The sequence below is a fragment of the Natrix helvetica genome, assembly GCF_964273705.1.
Source record: "Natrix helvetica genome assembly, chromosome: 5".
Taxonomy (NCBI): domain Eukaryota; kingdom Metazoa; phylum Chordata; class Lepidosauria; order Squamata; family Natricidae; genus Natrix; species Natrix helvetica.
In genome coordinates this window covers 53,183,280-53,199,253 of record NC_138551.1, presented here as the reverse complement: position 1 = coordinate 53,199,253, position 15,974 = coordinate 53,183,280, and the positions used below count along the sequence as shown (strand labels likewise).

General features: G+C 34.3%; 1 protein-coding gene across 4 annotated transcripts in view; it reads left to right on the top strand.

Moving 5' to 3' along the window:
- Window positions 1–15,974, top strand: part of CFAP43 (cilia and flagella associated protein 43) — a 56,098-nt gene that overhangs the window by 926 nt on the left and 39,198 nt on the right. For 3 of the 4 annotated variants that reach the window (XM_081956440.1, XM_081956439.1, XM_081956441.1), the window contains exons 2-11: window positions 270–523; window positions 1,650–1,746; window positions 2,700–2,867; window positions 3,554–3,704; window positions 6,181–6,340; window positions 7,675–7,728; window positions 10,897–10,976; window positions 13,012–13,143; window positions 14,276–14,392; window positions 15,772–15,852. In XM_081956440.1, the coding sequence (XP_081812566.1) occupies window positions 270–523; window positions 1,650–1,746; window positions 2,700–2,867; window positions 3,554–3,704; window positions 6,181–6,340; window positions 7,675–7,728; window positions 10,897–10,976; window positions 13,012–13,143; window positions 14,276–14,392; window positions 15,772–15,852 (1,294 nt within the window). Of the gene's footprint in view, window positions 1–269; window positions 524–1,649; window positions 1,747–2,699; window positions 2,868–3,553; window positions 3,705–6,180; window positions 6,341–7,674; window positions 7,729–10,896; window positions 10,977–13,011; window positions 13,144–14,275; window positions 14,393–15,771; window positions 15,853–15,974 lie in introns of those variants that run through there. The other variant, XM_081956442.1, reaches the window with a different exon arrangement.

Here is a 15,974-nt window from a genome sequence, read left to right as displayed (position 1 = left end):
GGTTAAAGCACCAGGTTAGAAACCAGAAGACACTGACTTTTTGACCTCTATTAGGCACAAAACCAGTTGGGAAAAAGGCAGTGGCAAACCTCTTCTGAAAAACCTGACAAGGTTTGTCAGGAAAACCACAGGGACTAACCCATGTAGTCATGAGGAGTCAAAACTGGCTTGAGGGCACACAACCCCCACTAGAAGGCACTTTTATTTAATATGTGACATTAGTCATCTATAATTAAAAATGTTTCACTTAAAATATATTTTTCCCCAAGGTGGGTACAAGGATTCACCAATAGGAAAGTTGGATTTATCAACAACAGGACTGTTTCTTATCCTTGTGGCAATTACATTATCTTTATTAACATGGAAACACGAGAGAGATCATTCTTGCGATGTCACAATGGAAATATTGGAGCCTTTGCAGTGAATGCAAACCAGAATCTTGTTGCTTTTTCTGATCGGCAGTTGAATCCTAGAATCTATGTTTACAATTTTCCAGGACTAAAGAAAATAGCAAAATTAAAAGGTGGGTATGAGGATACTTTTATATATAGTATTATTCCATATACTTATGGCAGCATTTAATCATATAAAAAGCCAACATTCATATTTCTGTTCATGGGAGGGATGGACGAAGAATGCAGGCATGTATGCCAATAATACATATACCCAGTGCCCAAGGTGCAAAGGTCATTTGCAACTGCCCACCTAAAGCAAGCAGGCATTTATATCAGGCAGTACTGATACAGAAAGATGCTGAAAGTAGATGATCCCTTTCAGTGACAACAGTAAAACATTTCATACCATGTAAAAGAAGGCAATATTAAACCATTCCAGCAATTTACTGCAAAAACCAAAGGACACCATAATGACTGGAGGTAAAGTGCAAGTGTTGGGCTCCTTAGGTTGGATGGTGCTCTCTATGATAATCATAAAATATGTCAAAAATTAATGTATGATGTATGGATTTTGTAAAGGAGCAGAATGGCAAGTGAGATTGTTAGATATCCACACAAGCTACTGTGGTTTCCACTCCGGTCCTCTGTTTAGGCGGGAACAGAGGTTTAATCTGATTGGTTAAGAGGTCTGCCAGCTCCCTATAAAATGAGAGCTGCCAGACCTCACAGTTGCTGGATTGTACATACTTGTCTGTAAATAAAGAGCTGTTGTTGCCTTCAACTGGAGTCTGTCCTCTCATTGCCCTGATCTAACAGAGATGAAAAACTAGTAACTGGTGAAAATTGAGGATTAAATTTAAACACTGTTTGTACATGATTTAGAAATAAGATTGGGAAGAATCTATATGACACATGGGGCTGTCTTTCAAGACCCTCCTAAAATTCTGATTTGAGCATCCTCAGGTGGCTGTTTAAATTTTTGTGGGATTAAAAAAAACCATGTTACATGGCGTCAAAGCAGTTTTAATGAGTTTAATTCAGAGATGATTCATCTATCATCACACTGTACCATAATGTGATGGGAAGGGCAAGCAGGAATAGAGTAACAATAATATGAGGCTGGAATAACACATTATAGCATCTCTTATGTATTGGGAAATTTTTAAATCTATCTTAAATTTTAAAAACTACATTAAAATATTAAATAAACTTGTTTTAATAAGCTTTAAAGTCTGTGCTACTTTTAACTTTTAGGGCAAGCCAGCCTAGACTATTCCTTGCTTGCATTCAGTCACACAGGTCCCTATCTGGCCAGTTATTCATCGCTGCCTGAGTTTTGCCTTTCAATATGGTAAGTATTGATAGCATATTTTAATAGGGACAAGTGGGTTAGAATTGCATTCACACAAATTATGTATCAGAATTCTCTACCTTTCTGCTATATTCATGAATTAGTGTGCTTATGTGCATATCATTCTGCTTGGCTTTTTGCAAGTGAACTGATTACACTAACCAGAAATTTACCAGGACAGAATTCAGAAAGGTATAGATTATGTTGAAATCTAGATTCTTACAAACCAGAATCTCAAGATGGTTTCTGGTTCCAAGTCTGTTAGAGAGCAAAAAGTCAGAATTGAGGTTCAAGATAACCTTTTTGTTTATAGTAAAATCCTCTTTAGGTTGTTGACTCCCAAATGAAAGAAGGGGCAAGGAAAAGTGGAAAGATAATGTTTAAAGCTTAAAATGTTTTTTTTTCCCCTGGCATATTTTATCTAAGTGATTGTTTTTAAACTTAGACCTGGCAAACTTTTTCCATAGTTGCCTAATAGCAAGGAAACCATCTAAATCTAAACAATAATAAACTAACCAGATTTGTGGTGTTCCCCCAAATCATGGTCAATATTTTAGTGTACCATGTTGCACCAACCTGGACACATTGTAGAAAACAGCAGTTAAGAAAAGATTGTTTACAACTGACTTGTTTTCCTGCCATAAGTCTGAATAAATTGGCCGAGATTATTTATTGCTATACTTGCCTGATACATTTTTCAAAGGAACCTAAAGTTCATTAGGTGCAGCAGGGATATTGAGGCTTCATTTGCTTTATTTTTTTCTTTTTTAATTGCTGTCTATTAATATTATATTGCAAGATGCAGGTCAGTTTTCCTTTTTGTTTTATTTATATATTGTTGTTGTTTTTTGACCATTGGAATAGCTCCTGGATTTTTGGAGATAAAATACATATTGACAGAATACTTTGCATATGCAATAAATAAAAAAATACTTCTTTTCATTTTCAATTAGGGATTGGCAGAACAAAGACTTATTATGTAGTAAGTCACAACCTGAGGTAGAAATAACTGCAATGAGTTTTAATCCTATGAATTGGCATCAGTTATGTTTATTTAATGCAACCTCTGTGACCCTTTGGAGTATTGAAAGGAATAACAAAGAGCACATCTTGATTTCAAAGTAAGTATGATTATGATTTTTATGTTAGAAACAACAACGATATGCTAGAAAAAAATAGAATAAGCTCTCTGACTAGGCTCTGTAGTTTGTGAAGAGTAACGTCTAGTCCAGGAGTGTCAAACTCGATTTCATTGAGGGCTGCATCAGGGTTCTGTTTGACCTTGAGGGGCTAGGGTGGGCATGGCTGAGGTGGACATGGCCAGCTTGACGTCACTCGTGTCAGAGGTGCCTGTAGTTGCCCGAGCGCTCTGCCAGAAAAACCAGGCTCCCAAGCTCTCTTCTTGGCTGCAACAGCCTCCTGCAACCCTCTGCCAGCAAAAATGGAGCTGGAGGGGGGGGGGGCTGTGCGCAGCCTTCACAATGCTCTATTTTTGCTGGCAGAAGCACCATGGGCCGGTCTTTTGCTGTTTCTAGGGTGGCCCCATGGGCCAAATCTGCAGGCTGGATCCAGCCCCTGGACCTTGAGTTGGACACCCCTGTTCTATTCGATGTGTCATAGTAGAATATACAGTATGAAATATAGATCTTTTATTATAGGTCACACAGTGTAAATATTTTGTCATACTTCACATATTATAAAATATGCTTAATAATAAGGTGATTATGTTACACTGAAAACAAATCTTCATGTTTTTAATTCCTATTAAAAGAATCATTGTTCCAAGTTATTTTCCATACGGTTTCAGGCCTGTCAAACTTCCTATTGAAGATGGATCCTTAACAGATGAGGAAAATAGCTTTTTTTCCCATCCCAATGTCAGTGATCTTTATTTTGGTCCTGTGCTACCCAATTCAGCCATAGCTGGCTTGGTAGGAGATGAGGCTGAAACGTTTAAGGTTAGTTTGTTTCTGAATATTTCTTCTTATGATCAGAAATCACTGCTTGTTAGTTAAGAAAACGGTTTGCTATCACTGCACTATGATACAGATTAATCCCCCAAAATTCAAAATTATAATTTTTATTTAATTTTTGAATTAAATTTTAAGAAATAGATTTAATTTTTATTTAATTTTATTTTTAATACATTAAAATTTGAATATATTAAAATGAAAGGGTGTTTTTGTGAGGGCATGCCTGCGTGTATCTTTATAGCTCAACCTCCTGCTATATATGCGTATTTTGGGTAATTTTAGCTATTATATTAATCTTGGGTATTATCAAATTCATGTCTTAGATTTAGATTACTTTTCTTTGATTATGATCCACTTTATAGATTCAATTCTGATAATGAATTTTTATTTACTGGTTTCTTAAACTGGACAACCGTAGGTGGTTATAGATTATTTATGAATGTGTTTCTTATACTGATGTGAAAGTATAGTAAAGGCAGACTGACTGAATATATTCCTGACATTTTCTTGGCTGCATTACAGAACTGATTTGTGATGGCTTTCTGTGATTTTTAACATCTTAGTCTAAAGCATATTAATGTAACTCATAATGCTCTGAAAACACAGTACATTAAGAGGAAACCAGTGTTTTCATGAGTGCTTTTGGGTTTTAGTTGTGAAATGTATTTTTTTAACCCTAGCTGTCCATTTGTGAGTCTCATTTTTGAGATGGATGGTTCATAGAAACAAGCTAAATAAATAATAAGTATCAAAAATATCCAAGCACAGAATGTTGAGGTCATTCATTCTAACAACCTATTAAAGTTTTGTTGGCTTAGTATTTTGGTCATGCTAGGTGTCACCACCTACAGACCTTGGCTGAGCTTTTATAAAGCTTGTTGAACCTAGATAATATTTAGATGAGGACTGCAGCTCAGAACTGAGCTCTTTATTGGGAGATTGAAAAAAATAAATCCTAAAAAAAGTCAATTAGAAACTATATTATTTTCAATAAAACTATAAATGCTTGTCTATTGAGTAGACAGGAATCTAACTCAACTTGAGAAAGTCATTATCTTCCCAGACACCTAGGATACAATAATGTATGAATCCATCAATAACTTACGTTAAGCGAATGATTAAGTTTGTGGACCAGGTGTTAATACAGGTAGTCCTCGACTTATGACCACAATTGAGCCAAAAATTTATGTTAAGTGAGGCATTTGTTACATATGTTTTGCCCCATTTTATTTCTTGCCATGGTTGTTAAGTGGATCACTGCAGTTTATAAGTTAGTAGCACGGTTGTTAAGTGAATCTGGCTTCCCCATCTATTTTGCTCATCAGAAGGTGAGAAAAGGGGATCATGTGACCTTGGAGCACAGCAGCGGTCATAGGTATGAACCAGTTGTCAAGCATCTGAATTTCAATGACATGATCATGACTTGATTTAGACTTAGAATAACTTTATAGTCACTTTGAATGTACACTAATCGGCGTACATTAAAATGAAATTTCATTGCATACAGCTCTCAAAGGGTCACTACCTCCAATATACACTACATAAACATAACAAAATAAATAAATGCAACATTATGCATATATACCCACATATCATGGAGATGTTACAATGGTCATGTGTGAAAAATGGTCATATGTCACTTTCTTCAGTGCTGTTGTAACTTTGAACAATCACTAAATGAACTGTTGTAAATCAGGGATTACCTGTAATAACTAAACTCCCTTCTTGCTAATATATCTTTGTGTTTTGTTTATATGGACTTCTGTTTTCATAGCTAAATTGAAACAGAGTACCATAATTGTTTTCTAAATATTCAAGTCATATGGGGAGAATAGCAAGGAAAACAGAAATTAAAAGTTAGACTATGATATAATGATCAACAATGTATATTTTTAAAAAATAAATAGGATGTAAAGTTGTTAACAGGCTTGAGGGAATACTAACAATGTGTCCTGTGGTGCTTCTTTGTACTCATAACCTTCACTCAGGAGCAGCTCAGAGGATAAGATTAGCAATGGAGATTAATGGGAACTAACACAGGCCAACCATTCATTAGGTTTCCAATCAAGTATCATCATTTTTGCATAAGAATTGTTAGTCAGCTTTCTTAAAAACATTGCCTCACAAGCATTGGGAATAGTGAGTAAGGTACCACTCACACATTCAGCTGCTGTTTCTCTTTCAAATGCCAGATGTTAATTAAAGCTCTCAATAAGAACTTTCTGGAATTAAAACAAATGGCTTCCCCGCAGGTCTGCAATTCTAGGCCATTAAGCCTAATTTAAGGATAGGTAAGAATATATTGTCTAAAGTGCTTGTAGTAATTTATATAAAGGATGAATAATCCTGATTAAAACATGTGCATTGAATAAAATTAAATTATGTCTGTCTGTGTATGTAGTTTGCGATTTGTGTATTGGTAATGTTTTTGTAATTGAAACTTCTTCCTTCATAATGATAGCCTAAAGATGATATTCAACCTTGTATTCACCCGACTGTCCATTGCTGGACTCCAGATTCTGAGCTGTATTTGGGCTGCGAAGAAGGATATTTCCTGAAAATAGGTGCAGACACATATAGGGCTGGTCTTCTCACTCAAAAACTTTCTCCAGATGCTATTGGTGAGAAACATTTTTTTCTGATTCATTGGGATTCAGACAAAAGAGGGGAGGATGCTATCTCTCTCTATGTTCCTCAAGTAATTATTTTTGGAAAATAGTTAATCCTGGTGAAATTGTGTCATGCACTAAATATCCAGAGTTGTAAAAAAAATGAGAGTTCCACCTAAAAAATACATGATGAGCATAACTAATTTGATGGATTTTTTTTAAAAAGAAAGAAGACTATTCAAAACATTAGGAATATTAATTTCCTACCATTCCCTTTTCCTGTGAATTGACATTGCCTGTTTCACTGGAAGGAGCAATTAAATTGCATCCTCTGAAATGCAATAGATTCATGTTGCCAATTCAATACTGTAGCAGTACTATTCTACTGCCACAAAAATTGCATTTGGTTTCTTTATGAGAAAAACTGTGAGTTTACCAGTAGCTTTGAAATATGAAAACTTTAAATAAAATTTTTACAGTAAATATTATTATTAACTACCCAAACAATTTGCTATACTATATAACCTTTAGATGAATTATGTTGAATTATTACTAAATTTTTCAAACACATCTAAATCCAAGGAGAACCTCTTAAGGAGAGTTAATTTTTAAAGTTACTATTTCTATAATTAGAAATAAAGGCTTCAGAAAAACTACAGAGATTCTTTTGCATGGCGGGGGGAGGGGGGAAGAGAGAAAGAGTAAGTAAAATATATAAATACCGATAATTAAAATAGGCTATCAAATCAACAATTAAAAGCCAGTTCCAAAAGACATATATTATGGCTCTTAAAAAAAACCTAAAGATGTTAGACCCATCAGTACTGCAGGAAATATATAATAGAAAAGACTCAATACCAAGTTGTAATCAGACCTGGAATTGTAGACAAACCTCATCTGTGAGCCCTATTGTAGATTTATATTATGTACATTAATTCACTTTATTAACACAAATAATAATCGTATATTTTTTGCTGATTTAATGGTAATTGGTTCTAATGTACTTGCAAATGAGTTATTCCAATTAGCTGGCTTAGCCGATTTATAGCTCCATCTTCCACCTCCTGGCAAACATTTTATTGGGGAATTTTTTTAAGGGAATTTTAATTTTATTTGTATTTTAACTAAATATTGTACAGTATATTTTCTACCTCCTCCGTCTACGTCTATGTCTATGTCTATGTATTTGTATATGGTTTTAATAATGACTGTACACCGCCCCGAGTCCTGCTTAGGAAAGGGTGCGGTCTAGAAATAAAAGCTTATTATTATTATTATTATTATTATTATTATTATTATTATTATTATTATTAAAGCTGCAATTTACATACTCACTTCCTTTCCAGCGCAAAAACGGACAACTTTTCGCTCAATGTCACACAGTTCAAGGAAAATGGAAGGTATTCATTTTTTTAATACTAAATGCCTTTACAGAAAACATTGAGTATGTATCCTAGTGCACTTTATTAGATAGGAAATGAATGTTGAAAGTACATATGAAATGAGGGGTTGTAAATGTCTGCATCAATTACCTCTCTACTTCTGAGAACTGTGGAGCCCTTGGTGCTCTCTGGGCTTGTTGTTGCCAGCAGACTTTTCATTGCCCAACTTGATATCATGCATCAGTGCAAGTGAGGTTGTTTGTTTCCTGTTTATATATAATAGCTTACCTGGTCAGTTTTGGTGGGAGTATGATTTTCTTTCCTTGATTCCTTTCCTCGTTTTTTTTTATTAGACATTTCTTAATAGTTCCTTATTTTCTGCTTGATTTTTTGTCTGGTGTTAACCCCTGCTTACCTGGGCTTCGGCTGCTGGAGAGAATGTCTTCTTGTTTATTTTTATGTGTCTACTGATGGCTGATTTGTCTGAATGCTGAGCTGCCAGGAATTCCCTTGGGACTTTGAATTTAATTGCTTATAGTTTCCCACTTGAAATTGTGGCTCAGTCTGTCCATATATTGTGAGATTAAAGAGTTTTCATCATGTTTTCTAACTGCTTGGTATTCATAGAAGCGCTTTGCTTAGCTCTCCTACATAGTGACTGTTTTAGTCCTTATATGTTGTAGATATGTCCTGTTTTTATTTCTTGGCCTATTGAGTCTTTTGATGTAGATTGTTTTGGATGGCTTTCTAAGTATGACAATAAAGAAAATGGCTCCTATAAAAACTTCATGATTTACTACTCATTTTAATAGGAATAGATCCTATACCTTAAAAATAGGTATTACTGAATAGGTATTATAAGTTGGAGAAAGTCTTCCAGTTTAAGAAATTAATGAAATTGATGTGTCTATGCACACAGACATAAAGCAGTTTGAAGGGAGTGATGTAGTTGAAAGTCTATGCCTTAATAACTGGGTGTGTGCCATGTATTACTGCTGAGAAATTTGAACCCTTCCTTTTGCTTTTCTCTCCCCTCTTTAGATTTCATATGCAATCAAACAAACAATAGGATTTCCAATAGAAAGAATAACATAGTTAATGGAATCAAAATCATAAGACGTTTATGCACTTAGGATGATGTAAATTTTATTTACATAAGGCATTCAGCTGTTCAAAACATATCAAGGTTTTTACCCCAAAGGAATTATATGAGGAGGACCATACTAGTCTATATTAGCTAAAAAACAGGAACAGTCCACTAATAAATTTAATAAGTAACAATTTTTACTAAAAAAATTGTGAGCATCAGCTTACTTCATCAAATACATGGAGTAGCTAAACTGAAGTTGGATTTAAATTGGAAGGAGGTAAGGGAAGGAGAAGGCTTGGGAAGGCAAGTTGGTTATGCAGGTAGCGCTCAGCAATCTCAAGCAATACATCAAAAGGAATCAGACTATGGTGGCGCAGTGGTTAGAATGCAGTATTGCAGGCTAATTCTGCTGACTACTGACTGCCAGCAGTTTGCCAGGTCAAGTCTCACCGGCTGAAGGTTGACTCAGCCTTCCATACTTCCAAGGTTGATAAAATTAGACCCAGATTGTTGGGGTCAATATGCTGATTCTGTAACCACTTAGAGAGGACATTGTGGAGCAGTATATAAATCTACCGTATTTTTTGGAGTATAAGATGTACCTTCCCCCTCCCCCCCAAAAGAGAGTGAAATTCTGGGTGCATCTTATACACTGAATACAGCATTTTTGGCCTACCCAAACCCTGCCCGCTTTTCAAAAACAACAAGCACAGGGTTTGGGAGGCCTGCAATGTGCTCCTGGGGGCTCGGGAGGGCAAAAACAAACAAAAATGGGCTGTTTTTGCTTGTTTTTGCCCCCTCAGCCCCTAGGAGCACTCTACAAGCCTCTGCATGCCCCCCCTTTTTTTTTCAAAAAATGAGGTGTGCAGAGGGTTTGGGAGGCCTGCAGAGTGCAAAAAAAAATTTTTTTTTTAAATTTACCTCTTCAAAATCATGGTGCGTCTTATAGTCCAAAAAATACAGTAAGTGCTATTGGTATCTCATTGTTCAATAGGTTTTGAACAATTGCAGTGTTAACTGTTAAGGTACTTGTAACCTATCACACATGTAATTTGCATGCAGAAAGAAAAGAGGTCTCCCCCCCCCCCCATCAATTACTTGTGTATAGGAAACATGGAATTACTAAGCATGCTGCAGAGATGAAAATATCATTCAAAATAAGGAAACGTAGAAGGGGCAAACAGTGAAAGTCAAGTGGCTGAAAGAATGAACAGATCTTGGGATGACCATGCTAGAGTCTTCCTTTTCTTGTAACCTCCTATTCTACACTAAAGCACTGCTATCCACAGAGGCTCTTCATATGAATCAAGAGTGTGGATAGTGAGGAAGTTCTCTGTTGTCAACACTCACATGGAATCGAACAAAAGGAAACTGATGTTAGCATTCTAACTGAACAGTCATAAGCATATTTTACTTGACAGCTATTGAATTAGGGCATATTAGAAAGCATAGTGTAATTATGCCTGTTTCAATGTCATCCACTAGTCTGTTCAGAAAACAGGCTTCTATTTTTTAGTGAAATCTGTACTTGATTAATGGGGGTAATCAAGTTAAATAATTATGCAATCTGTATATTACCACACTTAATTGCTCTATAACTTAAAATATTAAGGGAGCTAAAATAAGCCAGAAGAGATAGTCTTCTGACTGATGTAAAGAAACAGTTATTTTGTTTTATTTTGTTTGGAAATCCCCCAAACCAGACTCCTTCCATTTTTATTTTTTCTCATACGTATACTTCGAACCAGTCAGCTCAAAGATCCCTCAAGTGACATAAAGTCAACAGTGGCCTTTTCTGCTTTTTGGCTGTTATTACCCATAATCACATTACAAAAAGCTTACCTCTTTTGCTGTAGAAAAAGGAAGTATAGCTTTTCCAACTTGAGATCTTGTTTGTTACCAATGGGGGAAAAATACTCTTCAGTTCTAGCCATCTTTTGTCTGCTAAATGTTTGCATACTTCACCGTTTTTATCTAATGCCTCTTGTAATTTTTTGTATTGTGATTTTAATAGATAGATAGACAGACAGACAGACATACTACACACACACAATGCATAGTTTAAATAGCTCATGTTTTATTAATACTTCCTATAGGTGAATCAAGGAAGGAATCTCAAAATGTGATCCTACTTTCTATGGCACTTCATAAGGATGGACTGTATGCAGCTGGAACTGTAAGGCACTGTTCTGTCGAGTCCTATAATGTTTCACTGCTAATATTAAATTACATTAAACCCCAGCTATCCACATTTCAGAATGAAATGCTCTTCATAACCCATCCCATAATCCTAGAAATAAAGGAATCAATAAAGAGAAACAACAATGCTGTAAACATTAAGAACTAGGAAGATTTTTTTTTTCTAATTGCTAATTAGGTACTGCTCAAGATACTAGAAAATCATATTTATAATTTCAGCGTTATATTCTTTGTACCACAAAATAATATATTGTATATTTTAATATATAATGTGATACAGGAAATGTTCAGGAAAATATTTTTGAGAACACAAATGTTGAGTTAGTAACAGATGAATTCTGTGGACTAAGCATGCAAATTGATTAAATATGCATTTTCAGTACACATGTATCTATCACCCCCTTCTGCAAGTTTTATGAACAATAAATATACAGAGGTGTCCAGAAGATCTATTACTACGTATTCCAATATTTACCTAGCTTCTGCTGTAGTAGTAATAGTAATTAAATTTTTTATAAATGTTTTAGGGAATAGATTTCTTCACATGTATTATTTATAATTATAACATGTCTGCAAAATAGTTATTATCACCAATAAGAGGCTGAGGCTAAGAACGTTAAGAACTTGCTAGGTCCTTGAAGGAGATCCTATTGAAGGAGCCAGATTTATATCTCAGTTGCCAAATGATAGAAGTTGGAAAGGCAGAAACCAACTTTTCCCAGCCTTGAAATAATCTGTTGTCCAGTTTCAAATTTACACCAAGTGCTGCACCAAGTATTTGTTAATTTGGAAAGAGAGGAGGAGAAAAAATTCACTTCTCAAAAGTCTTTGAACTTAGGCCATCAATCAACTTTATGTATATTTTTCTCTCCTTGTCTGTACGGAAGATTCTATTTTAGTCCAACCACATTTGAGACTTTTCTAGCAGGTCAAACCATGTAATCGAGAGAAGTGTCAGAAGAATTACTGCTGAACCCATGATTGAAGCTTTAGACTTTCTTGATCACCATTTCACACTAGGTTGCAGGCATTATTCACACATTGCAACAGACATTTCTGCACATCAACTAGTTAACTAGGCTTCATTGCTTTTTAGGAACTAGGAACTCCTAGAAGTTTGCAATGAAAAAATAAATTATCAGGATACTGAATTTTAGATGCTGGTCACCTAAAAGCCTAGAGCAACCTTATAAAAAAAATGAAGTTCTGTGTAAAAAGTAACCAAATGTAGACAAGCTTATCATATATATTAATTCTGAAGAGCATTCTAACAACTATGAAAGTTCCATGAATGAGATAAATTGTGGTGTGATAAATTTTGATTTAATAAGCCATTAAAATAGAGAATGGGGTTATTTTTACAAGGGTTATATTCAGTTTCTAAATGTTAAAATGAGAGGCAAATGAAAAATAAGTAATATGATTGTTTCCCCAAAATGTGGCATAGAAGCTTATTAAACCAAATAAATTAGTTATGTGTACTTATAATTGTAATGTGATAGGGATATCCATATATCAAATGGATATCTAAATATATACTGTATATATTTGGATAGCTAATGATTTTTTTTTACAACGTAGGTATGGGGAGAAATAAATTGTACTGAATTTATAATTGTTCTGCAAAGCAAATATCAGTTACTGCTTTAAGAGATGTTTCCTGTATAAATTACCCCTAAATTAATGTTCACCTATATGCATTTTCTAATCTTGGGTGTTGGAAGGAACAATTTAAATAGGGAAAATGAAGGAAGACTTTAAATCTCATAATCTTTTGCACAATTGTAACCTAATTTCGCATGCTTCTTTTCATTCACACACTTGTGAAAGTAAAAGAGCTGAGAGATTCACTTTCCAATGTAAATATAGAGGTTTCAAATATTCTCTGATATTCATACAAAATAATTTTCAAATAACACAATGCTGTACCTAGAGTTTTTTGGGGGTGGAAGGGGTTGGAAAAGTTGATATGAATTGTGCAGTTTATGGTGTATGTATGTTTTTTCCTCTAGGATGGTTTTGTTCGCCTTTACAAAATCAAGGGCACAAGCTTTCAAGCAGAAGATTGCTTTGAAATTGAAGAGCCAATAACAACTCTTTTCTTCTCCCCTGATTACAATTACCTGCTAGTAGAAACAGAAAAGGTACTTGTGCCAGGCAAACGTCTTGTTATATGAGATTCCCAGATAAATATGTATTTATTAGCATTTTTTCATATAACAAAATCAAGCCTAACATAATTCAATGTGGGATTCTTTCAATGAATACAAGTGATTACTATCAAATGAGGGATTGATCTATTCAGATCAGAAGCAAATAACCTGAGATCAGGCTGCTTTGTTACTAGTTGGATGAAGTTTTAGTACAATTAAGGACTGAAAGAATAACAGTTCTAATTGAATTATTTCACTCTTAACATTATTGTTGTGCCATTTATTTTCTTATGTTATTATCTTGTAGTGAAAGGGTTTTTGTCTGTTTCAGATTAAACATTGCACAAGAGGTCATTCTATGTGAAACAATATCAATGCTTAAAAGTTGAAAACCCTTCCAAATTTCCCAGTGAAACAACTGCTTGGACATTCTACTTCTGATATCCACTCAGGATTAGACTGGATGGATTTGTACTTTTCAACATTTTTAGATCATTCTGTTATATAGATATCTCCAGATTAGTTTTAACATACAACTGATATATAAAGGTTCACATTAGAGTGTAGATTTTCCTGGTCACTGTAGTGAGATGATTCACATTTGTACGACGCTGAAAAAATCAAGCTCAGAATCGGTTTGTCTCAGAAGACATATTTTGATCACTTTGGATCCATTTTGGAAGTGTTCTAAGCAATAGAATAAATATTTTTTTCATTCTATTGGATTTTAATGAAAAACATTAAAATTACCAAAAAAATGTAAAAAATTGGGTGGAGATGACAGTTTTGGGGAGGAGATTCAATGAAAGAGATGGTATTGAAGTAATTGATTCCACTACTAAGAACCATTTTTCACATAATGAGCCATTCAGGTGAAGTTTCTAAAGACGTTCTCAAGAACTTAGTATTTCATATTTTTGCAGAAAGGTGTTGCCAAAAGGAAGTAGTGACAGTTTTGAGACAGGTACACAGCACATAAGAAAGTTAGTATAATATGATGTATGCTTTCGCCCTGAGTTCAGTCACAAGTGGCAAAATGAAATGTATATTTTCCTAAAATAATTAAGAATATGTATGAATGCTTTCTCTGATCTTTCCATCGTGGATCATTTCTAATTAATAGGGATCACTTTATATCTTTAATCCAAATTCAAATGAAGATGTTATTACATTACTGGATGCAAGTATGAGCCAGTTCTTAGCAGCTGATTTTATTGTACCAGGCAACAAGCACTGCGTGGTAAGAAAATTTCATTTATATTAAATGGCAGAGAAGAAAAAAAAATTTTCCCAGAATTTTTAGTGTCATTTTGCAATATCATTTGATGAATGCTCCCACTTTGGCAATTTCTAAATGAGGCTTGAAATCATGTGTCTCTATTAGTTGCTTAATTTTTTATTCTTCTCATTTTCCCAAGCAATTTAATCTGCTCAGTTAAATAAGGCACGTTATGGTTCTAAGCAAACAGATCAGTGGCTTGTTTTTTCAGCACATATGGAGTATGAACTAGTTTTGTTCAATTCAGCTGTTGCAGAAGGAAAATAATATCCATAATATTGTATATTAAAATAGAATAGCAAAGGAACTCCAAGCTTATAAGACCGTGAGCTAGTATCAAAAGAAAAGAAAAAAAATCCTTTAGAAAAATCTTATCCGAAGGAAGGATAGCAAACAAACATACAAAAATTCATAAAGTTGCTCAAGTGCATGCAGTATGTGAGGAAACACACTCAAAGGTAGGAAAGGACAATCTGAGTCTTCTGAAGGAATTCTTACAAGTTAAAGAGTTAATTTTTGCCCCTTTTTCAGACATTTTATATTTATTAAGTTAAAAAAAAAACCGGTTTTCTTTCATTGACATTTTTCTGTTGCTTAAATTTTATACTGAAGCGAGGATTAAAGTGAGAATTCAAAAGTTGGGATTTAATTAGTGATTAAGCAAAATTAAAAACAGAAAAAAAATGTGTGTATAAGAAAAAAGATCCAAGCAACCCCTTTTGTTCCTTTTGCCCCTTAAACCTTTAATGTGGCTGAAAAGTTTGGCCTTACTTACCAGAGGAGAAAATGGATGAAAGATATCAGCATAATGCAGTAATTGAGGTCAGCTTGGTGGATTTTTCTTAATGGGTGTACTATGAGGAGATAATGTAAAGTACAGTTATTGATGGATATTGTGAGAGCTATCACCACACTTACTAGTGAAATAATTTTGTATAATGTAAATAAAACACACTAAGTGCCCAACACAAGTACCACATCACCTACTGACAATGTTAAATGCTAGGATATAAAATAATTTGCTTCTATACTGTATATTATATTTAAGACATTGTATAACTGTTTCATGTTTATCCTTTCTTTAATTATTTTGATGCATTTCTTTGATTTGGCCCATATGAACTAGGGATGTGGGTGTGGGAGGGGGTGTTATTATTTATTGTAAGCTGCCTAAAGTTACCCTGTGGTTAGATGGGCAGCCAATGCATTTTACAAATAAAAATAAAATAAATATAATGACAAGGAACTAGGAAATCTTTTCAAATTAATAAAATGTATGCATAAATAATAGAAACTTTCTTTTGTTTCCTAGTTTTCTCACAGTTTTCTTTTTACTATAGTCTGTAGCAAAATCAGGAGAGATACAAGTTTGGCAGCTGGATAATGGTGGTTTTATCAGCACACTGTGTTTACATACAGTGGTACGTACAAATAGGAGAAATATTAATACTGCCATCAATACAATTAACCAAATAGAGAGCTAAAGTAAATATATATTAAAATACCCCAAATATTATTTTTCTTTTTTAACTCTGTGAAATGA